The 22278-nt window shown below is 37.5% G+C and overlaps 1 protein-coding gene across 2 annotated transcripts in view; it reads right to left on the bottom strand.

Moving 5' to 3' along the window:
* Positions 1-11148: 11148 nt before the first annotated feature.
* LOC128011493 (plexin-A1) overlaps positions 11149-22278 on the bottom strand; it is a 200632-nt gene continuing 189502 nt past the window's right edge. For both annotated transcript variants that reach the window (XM_052593964.1, XM_052593965.1), the window contains exons 28-32: positions 19959-20149; positions 18156-18325; positions 17834-18046; positions 17583-17733; positions 11149-14846 (exon numbers count right to left, since the gene is read on the bottom strand). In XM_052593964.1, the coding sequence (XP_052449924.1) occupies positions 14751-14846; positions 17583-17733; positions 17834-18046; positions 18156-18325; positions 19959-20149 (821 nt within the window). In that variant the 3' untranslated portion in view covers positions 11149-14750. The remainder of the gene's footprint in view (positions 14847-17582; positions 17734-17833; positions 18047-18155; positions 18326-19958; positions 20150-22278) is intronic.

The following is a 22278-nucleotide window of genomic DNA, read 5'->3' as shown; positions in this document are numbered from 1 at the left end:
TCCAGTTATTCATTATATTCCTATTGAAATTCAATATCAATAATTTATGCATTTAAATGTAGATAAAGTTTATCAAAACATTGATATTCTATTCATTAAGACATAATATTTAAATAATAATCCATTTATATTTCTTATAACAATTTGATTATATATATTTAACAATTTTGTTGTATATACACACAGTTGCAATCAAAATTACTCAACCCCTACAGAGACTGTAGTACTTTACAAATAAAAGTTTTTCTGAAGATCCAGGATAAAATAAAAATTGCATCTATAACAATTCCCTGCCATATTAAAAGTGATATTGTCAATATATAATGTAATACTTTTGAGTTATAAGATTTTTTTATAATACTGCTATGTCATAATTATTCAAACCCTATTCAACATGGCTGTTTTTACATCACTTAATAAAACAAAACAGTCTCAAAACACAATTAAGCTTTTAGAAACTCTATTAAAAACAGAATTAGCTTGAGCTGTTAAATATACAGTTAGCCCATGCATGTGTTGAAGTTGAGTAGCAAAAATGTCAACAGAGATCTCACAAAAGCTAAAGAGAATAAATATTGTATTACTTTAGAAAGGTTAAGGATATATGAAGATTTCTAAGACACTGAAAGTTCCTAGAGACACAGCTATACCACCCTTGATCAAGAAGAACAAAAGGCCAACTTGAACTTGATAAAATTCATTTGTGTAGACTTGTGGAGCTCTGGAGGAATATTTTTATGGAGTGATGTGACCAAACTGGAACTTTTTGGACCCATGGATCAGCAGTATGTCTGCTGCAAAAAAGGCAAAGCTCATAAGCAGAAGAACACCATCTCCATCCTCAAACTTGGAGGGGGGTCAGTCCTGTCATGGGGTTTCATTACTGTAGAAGGAAGTGGAAATCATGACTGTATGAAGGACATCATGGATTCTTTGAAGTATCAGGCCATTTTGACAAGAATTGTGATGCCTTTGGTGCAAAGACTGAAGCTGATTATCAATGGACTTTACTGCAGGACAGTCATCCCAAAGTACACATCCAAATCTACTACTGCTTGGTTCAGGGATCAGCCATAGAATGTACTTGAGTGACCTGTTCAGTCTCCAGGCTTAATTCTCATTGCAAATATCTTGTTGAATTTGAAGAAAGCAGTGGCAATGTGAAAACCAAAGATTATCAGTGATCAGGAAGCTTTTTCAGGCGAGGAATGGGTCAAGACTGTAGTAGAGAGGTGAAAGAAGCTTCTAAACACGTACAGACAGCGTTTATTGGTGATTTTAAAGAATAAAAGATTCTGAGCAAAGGGGGTTGAATAATTTTGAACATGAATGTTTAGAGCCAATTTGAATTTTATCCTGATTCATCAATGTTCCATTCTCAGAATCACTCAAGTGTATTAACAAACTTTCTCTAATACTTTACTGATGCCTTTGTTGAACTGATTTCATAAAATGTTGTTCTCCGCAGCATAATGTCTTGCAGGTCAAGACTGCAAGTTTAGACTGATTTTCCTTTGCTAAAGTAAAGAATCTTTGTGTCCTTTGCTCCTACATTTCCCAGAGGCGCGCACATCCTCCATCTTCCGCCTATATGTCTTCCGCATCCCACAGTCAACAGATGTCGGGGAAAAAAAAGTGTTAATTACATTTGAAATCTGGATATTTATCTTAAAAAACATGTATTCGCTACAGGGGACCTTTGTTCACCACCCCCCCTTTAATCAAGCAACGTTTCGACCTTCAGGTCTTCCTCAGCTGCATATATGCCCATTTAAAATGAACGCACTTTAGTACAATGCAAATACATTAAAGGACTAGAGATATGATGACTAGTTGCCAATAAGTACTGTTATGGTGCAAAAAGTCAAACTTCAGAGGCATGTCATCAATAACCTTTAATGGAATGTAAATGTACATCCAAGATTAGCTGCAGGAATCTGCGAGGGCAATGCACAAGAACATTGGTGCAGGCTTAGTAACAATTACACTTGTATGGTTGTCTATTTACAGTAAACATGATAGTGCTGTCAAAATGAATGATTAATCCAAGTGAATAATCAAAAACTAAAACTGAAAAATAAGTCATAATCCTGATACCTTCTTAATTGATAGCTTCCTGTATTTGGTACATACGTCTGCTATGTCCAGTGTTCGGGGGGGAACGAGTTACAAAGTTAGTATAGCCTACTTATCACAACATTGTCAATCGCATCGTCAATCGAAAACGCTAATTTATTCAAACGTCTCGCTACCAAACTACCTACAGTAGCTTAATTTGTGGAGGACGAAGAGAAAGCACCCATTTGGTAAATTAGCCAGTAGTGAGAAATAATAACTTTTAAATAGGGTCCAGTGTCTTTTCGATACTTTTAAAATAGTAGTGGCTCCTAAATGGTGCCTGAACCGATACAAAAAAAAAAAAAAAGAACCACAAAAAAACTATGGATAACATTAAAGAACATTACAAATATTTAAAATAAATCCATAGCTTTCAACTTGGATGCTCTCATTTCCCAAGTTTTGCTTCCCTTAATCTAAGGCTAATAAATGTATTTCACAATCTGGGTCATTATTTAATACAAAAGCACACATAATGTTTCTACTGTATCTGTCACTCACTCTGATATTTAGTTAAGATGAGTGATGTCTGTCACTGTCTTTAATCAGTCCTGTGAATTACTGTATGCTCATTCTTTATAAAGTAGCAACAATGTCATTTTAAAATACAGTACTCTGCAATAGTCTTATGGAAAAATTAGTATTTTCACCCCAAAAAAGTGTTTTAAGCCAGTTATTTATATCTTTTGCTGTAGTGTGTCCGTAGGAAATATCAGTTTGTCATTAATTTTAATAATAATCTAGCGTGATTTTGAATGCACAAACATTCTGACAATGGCAAAATGAATGTTTGGAAATGTAAACTGATATTTTATACTGACACACTACAGCAAAATATATAAATAACTGTCCGAACACCATTCTTTTAAGTGAAAATACTAACGTGCCTAAGACTATTGCACAGTAGAGTAAAGTAAAGTATGTGTTCGTTCATATGTGTTAAGGGCTAGATTTTCGCTGGAGGAAACGGCTGTGGTGTGATGAGCGAAAACTTTACAGATGAGAAACCGACTGCTTCTTCGTGATCTTTTGTAAACTGTATTTATGACAAAGAACTGCACAGATATGGATATTCTAACAATCTATCGATAAACAGATACATGGTGTCCTCTGTTTGTTTAAGTGCGCATTTCGCTTTGCTCGCGGTCTGTGGGTTGAAGAGCGCGCTGAAAGACGGGAGGAGACCGGTCTGACGCCGGTTTCCTGTGAAATTTAAGCGGACTGACTCTGAGGCGATCGGATACCGGTTCCATACCCAACCCTACTTTTAAGAAATATATTTTTTGATAATCGAACCCAAAACTGTCTATGTCATGGCTGGAGTGTGATGTGATTTGTGTCACGTGCAGGTGCGATGGATCGCGCACAGACCAATAGGGTGTCGGAATGGTATATGTTTATACTTCTCATCCAATCACTATCAAATTCACTCCATCCGGATGGCAAGATTTATCTGGATAGGTTTTTTTTTTTTTAATGATGACAAGCCGGAATGAAAACAAGCCGAAATGAAATAGCAGTAACGAAGCTATTTTTAAAATGTAAGGAGTAGAAAGTACAGATACTTGCGTGAAAATGTAAGGAGTAGAAGTAAAAAGTCGGCTGAAAAATAATTACTCAAGTAAAGTATAGATACCCCAAATTTCTACTTAAGTACAGTAACGAAGTATTTGTACTTCGTTACTTGACACCTCTGCCGCTTACCCCAATTGAAAGGCTTGGAAGACCAATTTTTAATATAACTCAGACTGGATTATTCTGAAAAAAGAAGGTCACATACACCTAGGATGCTTTGAGGGTGAGTAGAAAATGGACAAATTTTCTTTCTCAGGCGACCTAACCCTTTAATTTAATTTCCAACAGACTGATACATAGAAATTAATTGCACATTATTTCAGTTGCAGTACAGTCAGACAAGATACAGTTAGACAGCTGGTAGGCTACTATGGTTTTCTGGATCGTTTCAGCATCATTGCTAAGTGGTTGATTTGCAGTTGCTAGGGTGTTGCTAAGGGCGGATATAAACTGATATATCACTGGTTTGTTTAGCTGAGGGCTGCTGCAGTGGAAACACACGTGCAGCTCTGCCTCATTGCACCATGAATTCATCACCAATATGCAATCGATCCCGCAGACTCACTGACTGGAGATCAGAGTGCGACCAGCCAAAGCAAAATGAGATGTGACCAGCTCCACCTGCGGATGACCCCTGATCAGGTCAGGCCACATGGGGTAAATGGGATGTTACTAACACCAGCAGGAGTCACTGACCCAGGAGCAGCTGAGCGCAGATGCTGAGGAAATGAGATGTGAGTAATGCCACTGTCAGGAGCTGACCTGAGATCAGACGGTGAAAGAATGAAGACGTGACCGTAATGATGACCGCCGAGGGTGGGCATCGCAACAGGATCAGTCGCACTGCGGTCTGCTCTTTACAGCTCTCTCTTCGGTTATTTGCTTATCATTATCACTAGCATGGATAAATGGGCTAATAGTGCGGAAAATGATTTCTTGAACGTCCACAGCTAATGATGAGTTTTAATTTTTAATGCAGCTTGTATTATTAAAGCGTAAATATGTTTAGCACTTGAGAAAAACAAAGAGAGCGCAACCAGAAAAGGCACTCCAAAGACATTTCCTTTGTAAACACAGCATATGCCAGATAATTTTTCTGAGATCATGATGAATTCTGGGTACTGTCGGAAAGGTACATGATGCAAGGTTGATTTGATCAGACAATGACGCAGTTCTTTCATTTCTTTCCTCTTTCAATTTTGTTGTCTGAGAAGTGTAGAGAAGTAGACGTGGAACAGCTTAGAAAAGAGAGCGAGCAAGAGAGAAAGGCCTCGACAGGCAACAACCCTCATGTAAAATGCATAGAAAGCTGCAATGTCAGTTTACTACCGCGCGCTCTGCAGTGAATGCACATATTCTGCAATGAAGTGCTCTCGCTCGTGAACTGTGTTTGGCACTGGGGAGGCTCTCCTCACCCTGTTAGACTTCTTCATTAACAAACCTCACACCAAACTACGCCGCATGACATCCAACTTCATTGCAACATCTCAATTTATACGAGAGATTATGATGAAATGAAGTGCACTTTATCATATGGGGAACATTCATGAAAGCTAATTTTTTCTGGGTATAAAAAAATAAATAATTTTTAAAGCCAATAATGAATGTTTGTTTGTATATCTCACAATTGTGACTTTCAGGCAATGGCTCACACAACCAACAATCTCAAAATGTGTCTTTATATACTGTATAACAGCTGTAACTCTCTCAAATCTTTCAACTTTATACCTCAAAATGTGACATTTAATTGACCTTATATTTCATAATTGCAATTTTTATTTTTCATAACGTTTCCATAATTGCAACTCTACATGTCAGTATTGTGACTTCATTTCCTGTAATTGATTTTATACTTCACATACATTTCATAAATGTGACTTCTCATAACTAACTAACCTCAAACATTACATTTATCTCACATTTGACTTTATATTTTCAGAACTGCATCTTTCTATCTAATTTTTTTATTGCCACTATATCTCACAACTGCAACTGTCACAACTGTGTCTTTATTGCGTTACATGCATGTGGGGTTGTGAAGCTGAAACATCTTCTAAACGCTGGCCTTCATTGTTTTGACTCTAACTTTGTATGGACAGACTGCTGAGAGGACATGCATTTGAATTCCACACCTCAAGTCACTATAACGGAAATCAGTGTTGACATGCCGGTGGTCGCAGGGGCCGGTGTTACTGCTTTTAAATCATTCTGCTTTATCAATCCTTTGAAGGGTTTAGAGTGCACCGAGACCCCCTCCCCACAAACACGTACACACACACGCATACATACTATCTCTGGATCCGCAGAAAGGTTCTCTGTTGCTTCAAAGATCTGGTTTGGCGTGCTCACATATCCCAAAATGCAATGCTTCCCTTATCTCTGCAAACCATAAAGAACCAGCATGTAAATCCCCTGTTGATAAATTGAAAGATTGCAAAATGCTTGCACCCTCTTCATTGCTCTCATTAAGTTGGCATCATTGCCAGTCTTTTGTTAGTCACACACTGAGATTTAAATTCTTGGGAGCAAAGTATATGAAAACTTTCAAAACAAATTGGTTTATGTGACCTTATTTTACGTGTCACTTTTTTTTAAGGCGTAACATAATTTATGTCTCGGCTAAATAATTAAGCGCCTTTGTTTGAGTGAGTCTGGCCCCTAAAATTACTTTTAAGTAGATGATATTTAAGTGTTTAAAAGGATCGCCTTAAAATTTATGATGAAACAATGCTGTTATTGAAAACAGAGCCATTGATGAGATAATATTTGGGAAAGAGTGCACAGCCAAACAATGTCACTGAAAACGTTCACTGTTGGAGTAAAGTGCTGTATTAAAGTCTGTACATATGCCAGAAAGTTTGAGGATGATTTATTGTAAACGATTACAAAATCCTCTGCATAAATCTAACAACAGTAACATTGTTTTTGCTTGAAACAAGCAAGAAGAATTTGCCAAGACTCAAGACAAAGTAAACTATTATCAATATTGAAAACATATGTGCTTCCTAATAATTTTGTGTAAACCACAATACTTTATTTCCCCAGGATTCATTGACTTCTGATCAATTTAATGCATTATCAGTAAATAAAAGTACATTAATTTCTTCAAAGATCTTCAAAAATCTTGAATGGTAGTATATCACTGTTTCAACAAAAACAGTAAGCAGCAAAAATACTTATAAAAACGTTTATAATAATAAGAAGCCTTTCTTAAGCATCATATCAGCAAATTAAAATGATTTCTGAAGGATCATGTGACACTGAAGCCTGGAGTAATGATGCTGAAAATTCAACTTTGGATCAAAGGAATAAGTTACAGTTAAAAATTAAGTTGTAATAATATTTCTTATTTTTACTGTATTTCTCATCAAATAAATACAGCCTTTTTGAGCAAAAGATTATTCCAAACATTTGAGATACTGCACATATAGGCTATATGTTACAAACATTTTAATTTGATAGAATTTTTAGTGGCTAAATATAGGCTATATAAAATGTGGTCTGTTCATTTTTTGATGGCATTCTTTCTAATCTTATCTGAAACTGTTTATTCGTTGATGATGTCACTCAGTCAGTTTTGAACAAAACTCATCGCTAAGATATACAGATGGTGCACGCCAACACTGCCTCATAATCAACTGACTCAGCTACAACTGATGCTTCGACATATTTCCAACATCTTCACGCTCGACACCTTTGCTCCATGAGAAGTACCAGCCAAGATCCGTCCCCCCTAATCACACTTTCTACATTCCACTGCCGATCACACCACGTCTCCGAGCTCGGTAATCAAACCGGCTCCCAGCAAACCGCCATCTTATTACCTCCATGCAGGTGTGATCATTTCCAGGGGGCAATCCCACGGCTTCATCAGCAGCCCCTGTCCTCAGAGACCCGGTGAGAGACGTGTGCGCCGCGCATGAGTGAGTGGAGCGCCAAGATAATTGTCCACATCTGTGTCTCTTCATTCTGACCATCAGCCATTCAAGAACCTGTCTGTCAGCGGGAGGCCCTGAGCAGAGGAGAAACTCTTAAAAGAGAGCCAGAAGAAGGACTGAGAAAAATATAGGGGGAAATATGGTGGAAGGGAGAAAAGTTGAGCTGGTGGAGGTGTGAAATATCAGTGTATCTCACAAAACTAGCCAAGAACAAAAAAGCAAAAGACATCAGTTATATTCATGCATTGTAAAAGTCTTATTCAAATATTGTCCACAAAAAAAGGTCATTCTGAAGTACAGTAATGAGAATCATGAGAATAGGAGGAAAGTGTACTTACCTATTTGTAAGATAAAAAAAAGTTGATAAAAAAATTTCAATGGTTATAATGGGAGGGTTCAGTTTATTCTATACTCTGAAAATAATAAAAAAAAAAAAAAATCTTTTTTGGTGGTGGTGGTGGAGAGCACATTATTACTTTTCCTACATAATTATTTAACAAAAAACATTGGTAAAATATATATTTGGGAGTCTTAGACCTTTCCAACGATATATAGTTTGTCAAGATTAGATTAGATTTCATTGTAATATAGAGAAGTAAATGTAGTTGGGTGGCAGTTAAAGGGTTAAATACCAAGCAGCAAAATGAGCTGTTTTACACTGTTAAAATAGATGGAAGTGTGTGAGATCGGAAGCCAGACCCACGAAATGTACAAATGGCTGTGCCTGCTCTTCAGGGAGGAAGAAGGTAGATAGTTATTTTTCCCAACGAGTTATAAACTCCAGATTCTAAGTGTCCATTTGGCACTTCATTGTGCACTAAACTAGAATGTGAAAATATATATCAAAACTCTTCACTGTTCATTTACACCAGCTTGAAGACACCTGAAGAAATGTGTTTAGAAAGCCAGTGCCAAATCTGCATGAGGTGCTACAGACTCTATCTCCATTCACAGCTGTCGCTCATCATTTTCCCAGCCCTCTCGGTTTGGGTTCCAGGGAAAGCAAATGACCAGAAGTCTTTAATGATGACATCTGTTCCTGTCAAGACATGTCAAATTAAAAGTACCTCTTTATTTAGGCTGCATTTACACTGCAAGGCCTAGTGAACACATCTGGTATTCTGACATATTTGACTGGACTTGTTTACATCGAGACCCAACGACCCCTCATACATCAGGAATAAATTAGACTCCTTAGATCAGTCAGAATTCAGCAATGTCATAACAATGATATATTATAAAATTCAGCTTTGCATCACAGGAATAAATTCCATTCTAAAATATTAATATAATATTCAAATATTAATGTAATATTTAAAATGTATATATTTAATTGTAAGATTTTAAATAATGCAAATCTTTATTATTCCAAACTTTGACTGCTAGTTTATATATAATACACTCAACAATCTTTTCATGTAAATAAATCAGAATTGTTTGTCGACATAAATACAGTCTTTGAAGCATTTTGATTGGTTTTCCTTGAAGGACAGTTTTTCATTAGCTACTCACCACCCATTGAAGAAAAATCAAAAACAGGAGGCCTGCAAAAATCTGAGGAGAAAGCAGTTGTAGAACTAGCTACTCGTACAGGCAAACGAACACTGAGGTGCCTGACAAGAAGTGATGCATGTGAAACTATTCACTGAGAGAATCAGAGCATCATTGTGTCGCTCAAGACGCTCATCTAGCAACAAAAGTGGAATGGAGCTTTAATTGCTCACGCCGTTCACGGCGGCCGTCATTGACTGTAACTGCTTAGAGGAAAGAAAATCACATCCACTGCCAGGCAGCCATAAATCACAGCTTTACTGGTACATGCACATTTGAGTCTGACAGAACCATTTAAAGACTCGGTGGGCTTGCAATCATAGGGCAATTTGAGCTTTCCGTCAAAAAGAGTTTTAATTGAATTAGTCTGAGCGATTATATGCTCCAAACTAATGGGGGCAGTTTCATCTGGCGGGGCTCAATGAGCTGAATAAAGAGCCAAATCTCAGTTCCTCCGTCATTACCGGGACTCAAATGTCAGGACGCTATCAGATAAACACTCACACTTATTGTTCACTCATGAAATAAGCCTAGTTTGAGCGCTACGGTCTACATAGGCAGCTGACAACATCAGAGACTATTGAAATGTGAACTGCCCGATTACTGTTATTGTTTTACATTCAAGACTTGATCACCTTTACTTGCTATTGCTAAATTTATGTACAAATTGATTGTATTTGTGTGTGTGTGTGTGTGTGTGTGTGTGTATTTTAATAAATCAAATCTCCTGTTCCACCACATCCCAAGGGTGCTCTATTGGATTGAGATCTGGTGACAGTGGAAGCCATTTGAGTAAAGTGAACTCATTGTCATGTTCAAGAAACCAGTCTGAGATGATTTGAGCTTTGTGACATGGTGCATTATCCTGCTGGAAGTAGGCATCAGAAGATGGGAACACTGTAGTCATAAAGGGATGGACATGGTCAGCAACAACACTCAGGTAGGCTGTGGCATTTAAACAATGCTCAATTGGTACTAAGGTGCCCAATGTGTGCCCAGAAAATATCCCCCACACCATTACACCACCACCACCAGCCTGAACCGTTGAAACAAGGCAGGATGGATCCATGCTTTCATGTTCTTTACGTCAAATTCTGACCCTACCATCTGCTTCAGGGTTCAACGTGTTGTGCATTCAGAGATTGTATTCTGCATACCTTGGTTGTAAGGAGTGGTTAGTTGAGTTACAGTTGCCTTTCTGTCATTTCTAACCAGTCTGCCATTTTCCTCTGACCGCTGACATCAACAAGGCATTTTCATCCACACAACTGCCTTTCACTGGATATTTTCTCTTTCTCTGACCATTTTCTGTAAACCCTAGAGATGGTTGTGCGTGAAAATCCCAGTAGATCAGCAGTTTTTGAAATACTCAGACCAGCCTGTCTGGCACCAACAACCATTCCACGTTCAAAGTCACTTAAATCCCCTTTCTTTCCCATTCTGATGCTCGGTCTGAACTTCAGCAAGTCGTCCTCACCACATCTAAATGCACTGAGTTGCTTTTTTGTGTTACCAAGCAATTGAACAGCTGAACCTAATAAAGTGGCCGGTGAGTTTGTATGTGTGTGTGTGTATATATATATATATATATATATGGTTTCTTTATCTGTTAGCCATTTTATTGATTATATTAGTATCTATCTATCTATCTATCTATCTATCTATCTATCTATCTATCTATCTATCTATCTATCTATCTATCTATCTATCTATCTATCTATCTATCTGTCTATCTACTGTAGAAATTACTCCCAATGAATTTCATGTTGTGTCCAAGAAAGTCACTATTTTGACCAACAAAAAGTTGCGTGGTTGAAAAGTGACCCTCATGGCATTGCTATACAATTGACAATGGACCCTTTTTTCCATCAGATTAATATATATATATTTTTTTTTTACAGATTACATATCTATTATACATGTAGTGAAACAATAACTGAAATCAGAAGACCAGGGACACGAGCAATTTTAGCGAAAAATGTTTAATCTCTCCTTGATGCATGTGTTTATTTACACATAATAAATTTGCAAAATAGGAAAGAGCACAATATTTACACAATGAGCATCTAACAGCCAACCTGTCACAGTTGATTCAAGTCTGAAACTCTTCAAAAGGTATCAGAATTAACAAAGTATTAAAATTCTTTAGTTTTCGTCTTCTTTGAAATCTACATGCTCACATTTTGTTCCTACGCTTAAGTTCATTTATCCTTCCAAAAAGGATTTTTTCTTCAATCTGGAAACACCACGAGCAGAAATCAAAACCCGGATTGGCCTTTTGGACTGAGGAGGGGTGTAAAAGAAACGGCGTGGCCAGAAAACGATAAAGAGGCGTATGGAAAGAAATGGATTGCGGGAAATGGAAGGGTTGGAGGAGGTCAAAAAAAATGAGAGAGGAGCTGACAAGGCACTCTGTGCGAAAATAAAGTTCTGAGAGTCTGAAACACCTTATGTTCGTCTTGTTTTCACCTTTACTACAACTTCTTGTTTGTTTGTTTGTTCCTGTACTCAAAGTAGTTCTCAAAACAAGTGTCAAATAAAAGAGAGGCATCACTCAAATACTTTACACAACAAAGTCTTTGAAATGTCAGAATATCTCTGAAGAGTTCCACATGTTCCACAACTCAACATCTAAAAACGATTGAAAATCAATGATAGCACTCATCATAAAAAATAAATCGCATAAAAAGAAAGGCAAAGACGACATCAAAGTGAAACACGTCCTGAGACATTAAAATGCAACCAGCTGCTTTACAGTCACCATCACTAAAATCCCGCTAACGTAGCACAAAGCAAAGCACATCAAGATTTTTCCATCAACAATAAAAAAAAAATAAAATAAAATAAAAACATGGCATGACCATACATTATGATATGTATAATTAAAATTTTTGGTGTTTGGAATGAAAGTAGAACAGCATGCTTGTATTCTCAAATCATTTTGTAACGTCGAAGCATGCAGAAACTCATCTACTGAAAATGAACGGAACATTCTAAAGTAAGGGAAGGCAGATGGATGGGGTCTAATCACCTGTAATGCTAAACATCTAGCCCTTTCCTTCTACTCTTAAAATTAAGACATACACGTCCGACAGTTATGTCCTCTTTATTAGGAAGTCTAGCTATGTATCTATCTACTTAATTGACGTTTCCTTTCATGTAGGTCTAAGATTGCCAGAATTGATTGCTAAAAGTTTATGAGAGCTAAAAACAAAGAAGCAAGCAAATCCAACATCGATCTAATTCGTTTTCGAATTCGTAAACACCTGTGCGAAGACTCAAAACGAAGGCAATTCCTAACAGGAGAACATCTCCAGTCTACAAGGAGATTGTCTTGACCGTGGAAGATACATCGTAGAGAGTTATGGAGGCCTGCTCCGGGCTGATTAGGAGAAATCGCAATGGCATGAAATCAATAACGTAAACTGTAATCCCAAAATAAATAAATGTGTAAAGAGTAATTCATTCTTACTTTCCCAACTGGAACGAACCCTGATGTATGGCTGAGGTAACGCCAGCGAGATCCCATCAAAACGTTCGGTTGGTGCGCCTCGCTCTCTGTCTCAATGGGTTTCTGACCTAAATCTTTCAAAGACATTTCTATCGCATCTCAGAAAGTCTACTTCTGCTTTAATCTCAGCGGAAAGCCAAAGGAGGAGAGGCTTTCTCTTGTTTGAACATGACTGACTTTAAGAGAACTGCTGCAGCACATGAAAGCAAGTCACTGCAATACACATCCTTGCAGAGCTACCGATGCTCGCAAGAGAGAAGAGAAACTCCAAAACAACCAAGATGGCGAAGAAAAGTAAAGCAGAGCTCGACTTGAGCCGCTTGATACCCCTGAAACAGTTTGACAATCACTTCACATTTGTATTTGTAACACTGCAAATCACCAAATCTTGATGGAAACGAGTTTGTGGATTGTTGAAAATCAAGAGGAAAATGCGCAAAAACATTCCAATAAAAATGGCAAAAGGAAGCCAGGTAGCTTATGAGCTCAAAATCGAACAACAAAAAAATAAAATAAATACAAATACTCCATAAAAAGATTCTACTTCCAAAAAAAGTATCAACTGCTGACATGATGGGCGTTTAAGAATGTGAAACAACAGTTACCGCCGTTCTGAGATGAATTCAAATCAACTTAGCTTAACTATCAGTTTTCGTGAATGGGTAGCATTCACATACAATTATTCAGCTTAAAAATGCTCTGTGCACAACTGTTTGATTTTTAAGCTTTCAACAAACGGAGGCTGCTAAAAATAGAAGTGGAACTGCATGGAATTAACATTTGCTACATTTACTGTGATGTCATTGAACCTTCTCAGAATGCCACATTGTGACATCATCAGTAACGGAACACATTCGTCAGTTCTTCAATCTCAAGTTTTCCTTCATTCTAGACTTGATTTGTGCAAAAATGACTGAGGCTTAGAGTGCTAACGTCTGAATATGAGAAAGGAACACAGTATAAAAATGGCCAATTATTAATTATCGATCAAGTTTTCCAACAGAATAGAAACGAATATGCCCTCAAGTGGCTTTCAGACTAAAACCATGATAGCAATAAAGGTTGAAAGAAGTGTACAAAAACTAAATACACAGATCCATCAACCAACTAAACAAAGAACCTTTTGTTTTTCGTGAGGACGATTTCCCCAAAAACCACATGGGAACACATTTGTCTGAGTTTGTTCTTTTTTGCACATTTTTTTTCACTCTCAGTTTTTCAGTCACTAGGGTAGTCAACATTTAAATCATAGCACATTTTATCTAAAGAAAATTGTTTTTTTGCACTAAACAACATTCAAATAAAACATGGCACAGGACATTTTTTTTTTCGATATTTTTTTTCATAGTTCAGTCTTTGTTTCACATATCAAATTCATCTTATTCTTTTCTATGTTAAAATGGAAAACTTTGTACGCATCTTTTCACTCTTTTTGTATAAAAATGCCATTGTATTTATATATCTATACACATTTATATATATATTTATATCATTTTCATTTGTTGTAGTTCCTGTAAATTGTGCAAATTCAGCAGTAACACAAGTGGCAGGAGACTGGAGTGAGTGAGTTGTTTGATCAACCCAAGGAGTTAAAAAGAGGAAAATAAAGATGTTAAAGCAAGCGCTAAAACAAAATTCTGTTTGTCGAGGGTGGAGAGGGGGACACCGCTTTTATCCTTCATGGGCTTTAAGGTCTTCTGGCTCATAATACAAGACATCCTTGGTGAGTAAAAGCACACAAGTGTGGCTCAACACAAACTCCAAAATGATAAAAATCCAAAAAAACGAAGTCCTATTGGTTGGACGTGGCATCCGGGGAGACATTCTGGTGCGTGTTGACTTCAAAGGAAGTGATGAAAGAGGATTTCCACCGTGGGCTGAGGGGTCTCCAGTGTACTGCTTCTGTCCTTGCAGTCCATTAGCTTAGTGTGTGTGTTTGTGTGTGTGTTTGTGTGTGTGTGTGTGTGTGTGTGTGTGTGTGTGGGCGAGGCTCGGGGACGGGGTCAGGAGGTCAGAGGCTGCCAGCTGAGGTGGGTGGAGAGACGGGGAGGAGGTCCTCAGCTTGCCAGAGCCATGGTGTCGATAACCTGTTCCAGTTTACTGCGCAGTCTCTGTCGCCGAGCTAACTCATCCTTCTGTAGTGCGGACAGGATCTGTAGAGGAGGAAATGACCTCAGATTAGAGTGGTTTTCACAGTTTAGTAGGTAGATAATTAGTTGGTTTATGAGGCAAAAGGCTTTTGTGACAAAATTATAAATTACTGTGCATTCTCAGCATAAAAGGGATAAAATACACAAAGGGGTTTTTGCTCTTTAGTACTTAAAGATGCTTCCTGTGGTGATCAGGATGTAGAAAAAGATACAAATAGATATAAAAAATGACACCCCAATACACTTATTATTATTATTCCTGAACTAGTAAGTTCTCCCAAACCTTCTAGGAGAACTTAAAGACAGCATGATTTTGTGATTGATTTGATCAATTTAATGCAATGGGAATTGATTGGATGATGAAGAATTGTAGAGGGAGGAGCTAAAAATAGAAGGGCTCGATGATGTCAGCTAAAAAGAAAAGTTTCAAAAGCAGAGTTAAATTAAATGTAATGTTGATTTTAAAGAAGGTAGGGTTCCGTCCTTCAACCTTCTGGTTACTAGTCAAGATCTTTAACCACTTGGCTTGGAAACGGCAAAGAAATAATCTCCAACACCCTCAGCGTCGGATAATGGACTGCTAATTTCCCTCCAGTTTTCACGCAGGTTCAGCGAGGGTGTTCACGTGGACATGTGTGCATCTGGATAACAAAGACTAATGAACATAAACGGCTGTTTAAAACGCAACCAGCTGCAGTGTATTAATGTCAGACAGAAAGAAGGAGAGCGGTTTCATAGACAGCTGAGATGATGTTTGTTGTGTTGTGTTAGACTAAACTCTCCCAAAGGTAAGGAAATGGAAGACAAAAATGAAATCATTTAGAAAGTAACAAGGCTAGTTGCTAACCATGGACACCTTTTTTTATATCTGTTAAATGGGAAAAGAAACACAGTTGCAAATGTAGGAATAATTATGCAGACCCACTGTCTCTATTTCTTTTCTTTTCACTAAAACACACACACATTTCTGTATGAGGTAGAACTAAATGGTCTCCTTCGGCGGCTCATTATCTCTCCATTTATCCAGCCTGGCTGGAATGAGTCACTGCTTTTGACACATGATCTCGTGTGTGCTGTCAGACGGCGTTACGTGTGAAGGGCTACATGGATTATACCGTATCTGAGTGGCAATGTATTAACAGTGTTACATTTTAGATTTTGCCATTTTAACAGTCTATTCTGGCCTGCTTGGTCGAAATCTGATGTGCTAGTCAGAGAAGCCGTCATATTTTTTTCATTTTTCCTCTATGAAATATCTTGAGAATGGCATACTATACACTATTTTTCAAAGAAAGTATTATGCATTATTTACAGCAAAAGATTTTTCTGCATGCATGGAATAGCTACAGTAGTACAGATCTGCTCAACCAGAGCGCGCTGTATGAAATAGTGTATCACATGATGCAACATGCTCAACTTCATCTTCTATTTCCAAAACGAACTGAAACTGATTTTGTTTACACCTGGTCACTTTATGCATTTTCTCTGATGAATAAAAATCTGCTGCATTTTATTCATCAGCTAATTTCAAGATCAAATACCGCAACAGGGGGGAGCACAGAAAGATAAGTTAGTCTCAATGCTTAATGAAGATAATTGTGTTTCAGTTTCATTTGCAACAGTTTGCACATTGGCTTGCTGAAGAGATACTCAACTACTCATCCGCAGCAATTCATGTTGCATCAGCACTGTTGATCAGACTATTACATAGCCTATAACATGCTCTCACATGCGTATTTTTTATTTTTTTTGGGAGGAGTAAAATGTCGTAAAATCATATATTGTGATTTATAAAAAATATTTTATAAAATATAAATATAAATACTATGCAGATGAGGTTATGCATAGTAAAACAAGGCGTTGTAAGCTCCATATATGGTTATTTTGGGGAGGAGATGAGGTGGAGATGCATGTACGCACAATCTTCCCCAGACTTGGATTTATATAGGGATTGTTGCGCAAGTTCGGACGCTTTATAAACCTGAAAACTTTTGTGCATTACACTAGCAAAAGTGTAAATGCATTGCAGTGTAAATTCAATTGTCTGATTCGGTTTACTTTAAAGACTAATTATTGTGCACCTATAGCACTCCTTGCTGTCATTAAAACATAGCATACCACAGGAAAATTATGTAGCTTATTGTGAATAAATTTATGTTTTTTTTTTTTGTGTAAAATTATGTAATTTCAGTGTTTAACTCCATTAATATGAGTGTAAAACACCTGTTTAATTGAAGATTTTTTTAAATTAATCTGAGATACCTAGATACAACTTGTGGAGTTAAACATTGCAAATGTGTGGTCATGTGACAACGTGTGTGAAATGTTCGTTACTTATTGCATACTATGTTATTAATGACAACAATAGTAATTCTATATGGTTCAACTGGATTTGCCTTGTTGACAAAGTTGCTACCCAACACCAAAATTACCTAAATAAATTGTCCTTATTATTAAATATTGACATGGTTTACCGTTACCATTACCTTACAATATACAAAAATTACCAATACATATACAGTAAAGTTTGACTGTGGATGTCATCAACAAAGATATGGGTAATGTTTTACTTTCTGTTTTTAAAGTTTAATTATTTTTACATTGATTTTATTCAGTGCACAAGATTACAGTAAAATTGCATTTTATTATCTGCATTTAGCATATATAAATAATAGTATGCACTCTGTACTGTGCAGTATGCTACTATTCCATTCTGAACAGAGCTTTTCTTTTGCTCACCTCGTCTTTGTACTTGGCGATGTAGGAGTAGATCTCGTGGAGGGCGCTCATGCTGTTAAACTGGCTCAGGTGGAGTCTGGACTGCTCCGCGAGATAAGCACTCATGTCCTGATCACTGATGGCGGGCATGCGCGCGATGTCTGAGTAATACCTGCAGGATAGCATAACAGCAGGTACAGATGAGTGTGATGATTTAAAGCTTATAATCTGCGACTAATATTTTCTGCTAAGCAAGATTTTAGTCCTCTTACCTTTCTACCCAGTTCTTGTAGTTGGGAATATCTTTAGCGTAGAGCAGCTTATTGGAAGGGGAATCTTTGCCGAGCTTGTGTTCAGATGTGGAGCAGGAGTCCATGAAGGTTTGGGCCACTACGGAGAGACACGCATCTGTGATGCTGTTCTTGTGGATGTCGAACACAAACTGAGGGTTCTTGATCACGTTCACCCAGAACCTCAATGGCAAACTGAGAACGAGGGGAAGGAAAGTGGTAGATAGTGAGAACGAAATCCAACTGATTTCATAAAACAGTAATTTACTCTTGAATGACATGATTAAGCGGTGTCGCTCCTCACCAGTTGCTCTTCCAGGTGTGTCGAACATCTGAATCTGTGATTTGGTGTTTGTCCGCCTGCTCGTCCAGGAAGTCAAACATGTATTTAATGGCAAGAGGGAGGGCACTGCCACGGTGAGCCGTGCTGAATATCGTCTCAAACAAATCATCAACGAATTTCTGTAAAGTACCCTGTGGAGAAAGAAGAAAACAGAAAGATCTTGTCTGAGATTCTTTATGAATATGACTGTCAAATGTCCTATTTTTCACATACTGTGCAATACATATTCAATCAATGGTTCTCAACTGGTTATGCCTAAACATTAAGTTTAACAGTAAAATCACCTACATTTATCATACAAAATGGAAAGAAATTGTCCTTAACATTAAACACTGGAATTGTTTAGATATCATACAGTTGAGTGCCACTGCTGATATCATCAACAAAATATTGATGCATATTTTTTCCTTTCAGTTTCAAAAGCTAAATTTGTATTTAATTGAATGTTCAATATTATGGTTAGTTGCATTTTATTAATTACATTTAACACTCCCCCCCACAAGCTGACAACCACTGGATTACAGAAACTTTACAGACAGAAAAGCCTGAAAACGTAACGATTCGAAGCTACTAGAACTTTCTCAGTTGTAAACCTCTCCTATTGATCAAAATGACGACTTGCACAAAATCGCTACTTACTAAAACTTACTAAAGAACTGAAACCACTAAACAGCCCCAAGCAGCCGAACAGGAGATGTGGGATTATTCATCATGTCTGAGAGCAGGAGAACAGCAGTGGCTCTCAGATAATATGGAGTGTGTTGATTAGGATGCTGGTATGCGTGTGTATACGAGACAGACACAGTCCGTGAGCTTTCCCAGCATTCATTCGGCGCTCTGTCACCACGCACCATGAAGCACTCGATCCACAACAAATTACCTGTCTCCTGCTGTTCTCTTCTGCTCCAACATTACATTTATCTATCGTTTTTTATTATGTATCAAAATTGACCACCCGAGAGGCTTGTAAATATATTCTGATTTCATTTTTTCCCTAGCCTAACAATTAGGAGGCAAAGCAATAAGCTACGGAACCAAGAATGGGGGAGGAAGATTAGAAATGAGATAGCAGCAATATTATACTTTGTCCCAACCAGGCGCGATGCCAAAGAATTCAAGCGATTGCTCTTTCAACACTGGGACAATCAGAACATATTGATGTTTATTGAATTTGGTTTGGATAAAAGCACAATTTTGCCAAGCTTTTATCATCCTCAAAACTTAAAGATTCACAAAGTCTTAGGCCCTGTTTACACCTGATATTAAGATGCCTTTTATTCTTGATCCAATCACAACTAGACAATGCTAAATACAGGTGTAAACGGGGTCAAAAAAGTTTTGAGCTTGTCCGGCGCGATAGCTAGACCGTACTTAAACCTTGGTGCTAAAACCGTGAGTTTAGTTTAAAGGCAAAAAAAAAAAAGTACAATGTTCTCTTACCACTCCTGATTCTAACACAAACCCACAGTCTCCTGTGTATTTTTGTAGCTTTCAGACCAGAAAGGAAAGCAGCAACTCTAAATATTGTTTTCCATTGCCTCTTTTTGTGTTCAATATGTACATTTCACAATAGTAGTTTAGAAGATCAGAAAAAGCCCATACATATACCTGCCTTTCTAAGAAATCAGGGAAGTGGTTGAAAATAGACAAGAGAGACACCAGATGTTAACTGGAATGTGCACCCCCAACTACTCCCTCATGATCCGATCGACCAAAACACATCTTATTAGCAGGATTAAGAGAGAAGACTTCATGCAAGCTCACCTTGGTGGCCAGCAGTCGTGTCAGGTAGATCTCTGACACCATCTTGCTCCCGCGATCGCCCTCACGCTGGTCTGCATGGTCGTGGTTTTTGACGAGGTGCCAGAGTTTGGTCCCGCTCTCTAGATCAGGCGTGATCATGGGCGTCCGGGACCGCAGACTGTCTGGGCTGCTGGCTGTCCTCAACATACTCTCTGAAGAGAAAGCCAAATCAATCATCAAAAGATTTCTAGCTATTTCTCTTTTTTTTTTTTTACACGGATAGCACTATTTTTTCATTTGCTAGGATGAGAAACAATAATACTTGGCAAAAGAATTGTTCATTCTGATTAATGTTATAGTTCAACAAACTATCTAGTAAAAATTGATGTCTTTTATCATGTTCCGTATACTGCCGCCATTTTATAAAAGCAATGCGGCTTGAAAGGCCATGCGTTACAGCAATTTTATCTTAGTCAAGGGTGTTTTAGGTACTCGTACAGCATTAAAATCACTGTAACGCATGGCCTCTCGAGGCTTATTGCTTTTATTTCATCATAATCTGGATGGTTCAGAAATCTCTGGTAGTATTGAACCCACCCATCTTCATAAATATAGTATAAAGCGAAAACCCAAACAGTCACATCGGCAGTTGTAAATCAGGTCCGGCGGTCTCTTCTATCTGATGAGCAGTCGGCTGCTAAATACCCAGGAGTTACACATCAAAGATGAGAGCAGAGTGGAGCTGAGCTCTGGCTAATGGATGGTTAAGCACAGTAATCTGTCTGTGGATAAGGCATTCTGGGTAAGGATCATTTCCTGTGGATGCCCTAAACTACAATGAATATACTGCATCTGCAGAATCCATCAAAAACTGCCTCAGGTTTATTCTATCCTTAAGTGGCAAGTGGGAGTGAAAGATAGAGTCCTGCGTCCTGGAGTCTAGTTAATCAGTCACAGACTGGCAGGCCGGCGTTCTTGAAAGAAACAGCCACTGTAAGCTTAATTCGGCTCCTTGCAGCGCTTTTATATCACACCGCATAAAAAAGTCAAGGCTTAGAAAAACATAATAGTAAAAAAGTAAATAAATAATAAATAAAGGAATAAATAAACCAGGGAATGAGCATTTTTAAGCTAAACAGAGACCACAAGATAGCGGAGATAAACACTAATTGCTGAAACTTACTCTGTGCAAGTACATCAACGCAGACTTTCAGGCAACGAAATGTGTCAGAAGGCAATTCATAACGCAATACGAGTGTGTGTTGCCTTCACAATGTTGCAGCAACGATGGGAATTAGCATAAACGGTCTTCTACAGTCAAGTTTCTAGTTCATGTAATCCACAGATGCAGCAAGTGCAAAGAGAAGTTAGTTTTTCTGAAAAATATCAAGTTTTCATTAAATTGATTTATAAATGTACAAATAAAGAAATTTATAATGTTACTGTTGCTACTGATCTACTGTTATAATGTTAATGTTATCATTGTATAAATAAAGAGATTAAAAAAAAAAGAAAACCAAACCGAGACAAAACAAAACAAAACAAAACAAAACTGTTTACAGCATTGATAATATGAAAATGTTTCTTGCGCACCAAATCTGCATATTAAAAATATTTCTGAAGGATCATGGGACACTGTTTTAGAGTAATAGTGACTAAAATTTAGCTTTATCACCACAGGAATAAATTCAATTTCTAAATATATTAAAATAGAAAACAGTTATTTTAAATTGCAATATTATTTCACAATTTTACTGTATCAAATAAATATATTTGATCAAAAAAAAAAAAAAAAAAAAAACTACTAACAACCCCCAATCCTTTGAACAAACTTGTACATTTTATTTGATTCTGTAAATATCAGCATTATATTAATCACCCTGCTTTCTAAACATTGATATTAGCGATAGAAAACCCCATATTGGTTGATTGCTGGCCAACCATTTGCTTTTGTGTACTTGCAGTTGCATTTTTATATTTTTACGAGTACGTTTTTTGGCCAAGCAGGCCATTCGCGCCTGCTTGGCACTAGCACAAGTGTTTGTATCTAGTTTCTCAATGTGACACAAATCGCAAATAATGTTCTGCTCAGGATAATAAAGGATGACACGAATACGTAAAAATACCCTGTGAGCAGTCTGAAATAAGACTTCCTCTATTCTCTCCCGTGGCCCTTGAATGCATCGCTCATTATTAATGGTACGAGTGTCAAACTTCATTACGGAGGCCCAGGGAGATGCATATCTGTCCGGTGCTCTTATCGCCATGTCCATTCTGAGGCTGGGGTGGAATGTTCCTCAGGGTATTGAAGATATGAATTCACTTCCTGTGCTGGGGTATG

The sequence above is a fragment of the Carassius gibelio genome, chromosome B23 (genome assembly GCF_023724105.1).
Source record: "Carassius gibelio isolate Cgi1373 ecotype wild population from Czech Republic chromosome B23, carGib1.2-hapl.c, whole genome shotgun sequence".
Lineage (NCBI taxonomy): Eukaryota > Metazoa > Chordata > Actinopteri > Cypriniformes > Cyprinidae > Carassius > Carassius gibelio.
This window is presented reverse-complemented; position numbering and strand designations above follow the sequence as displayed.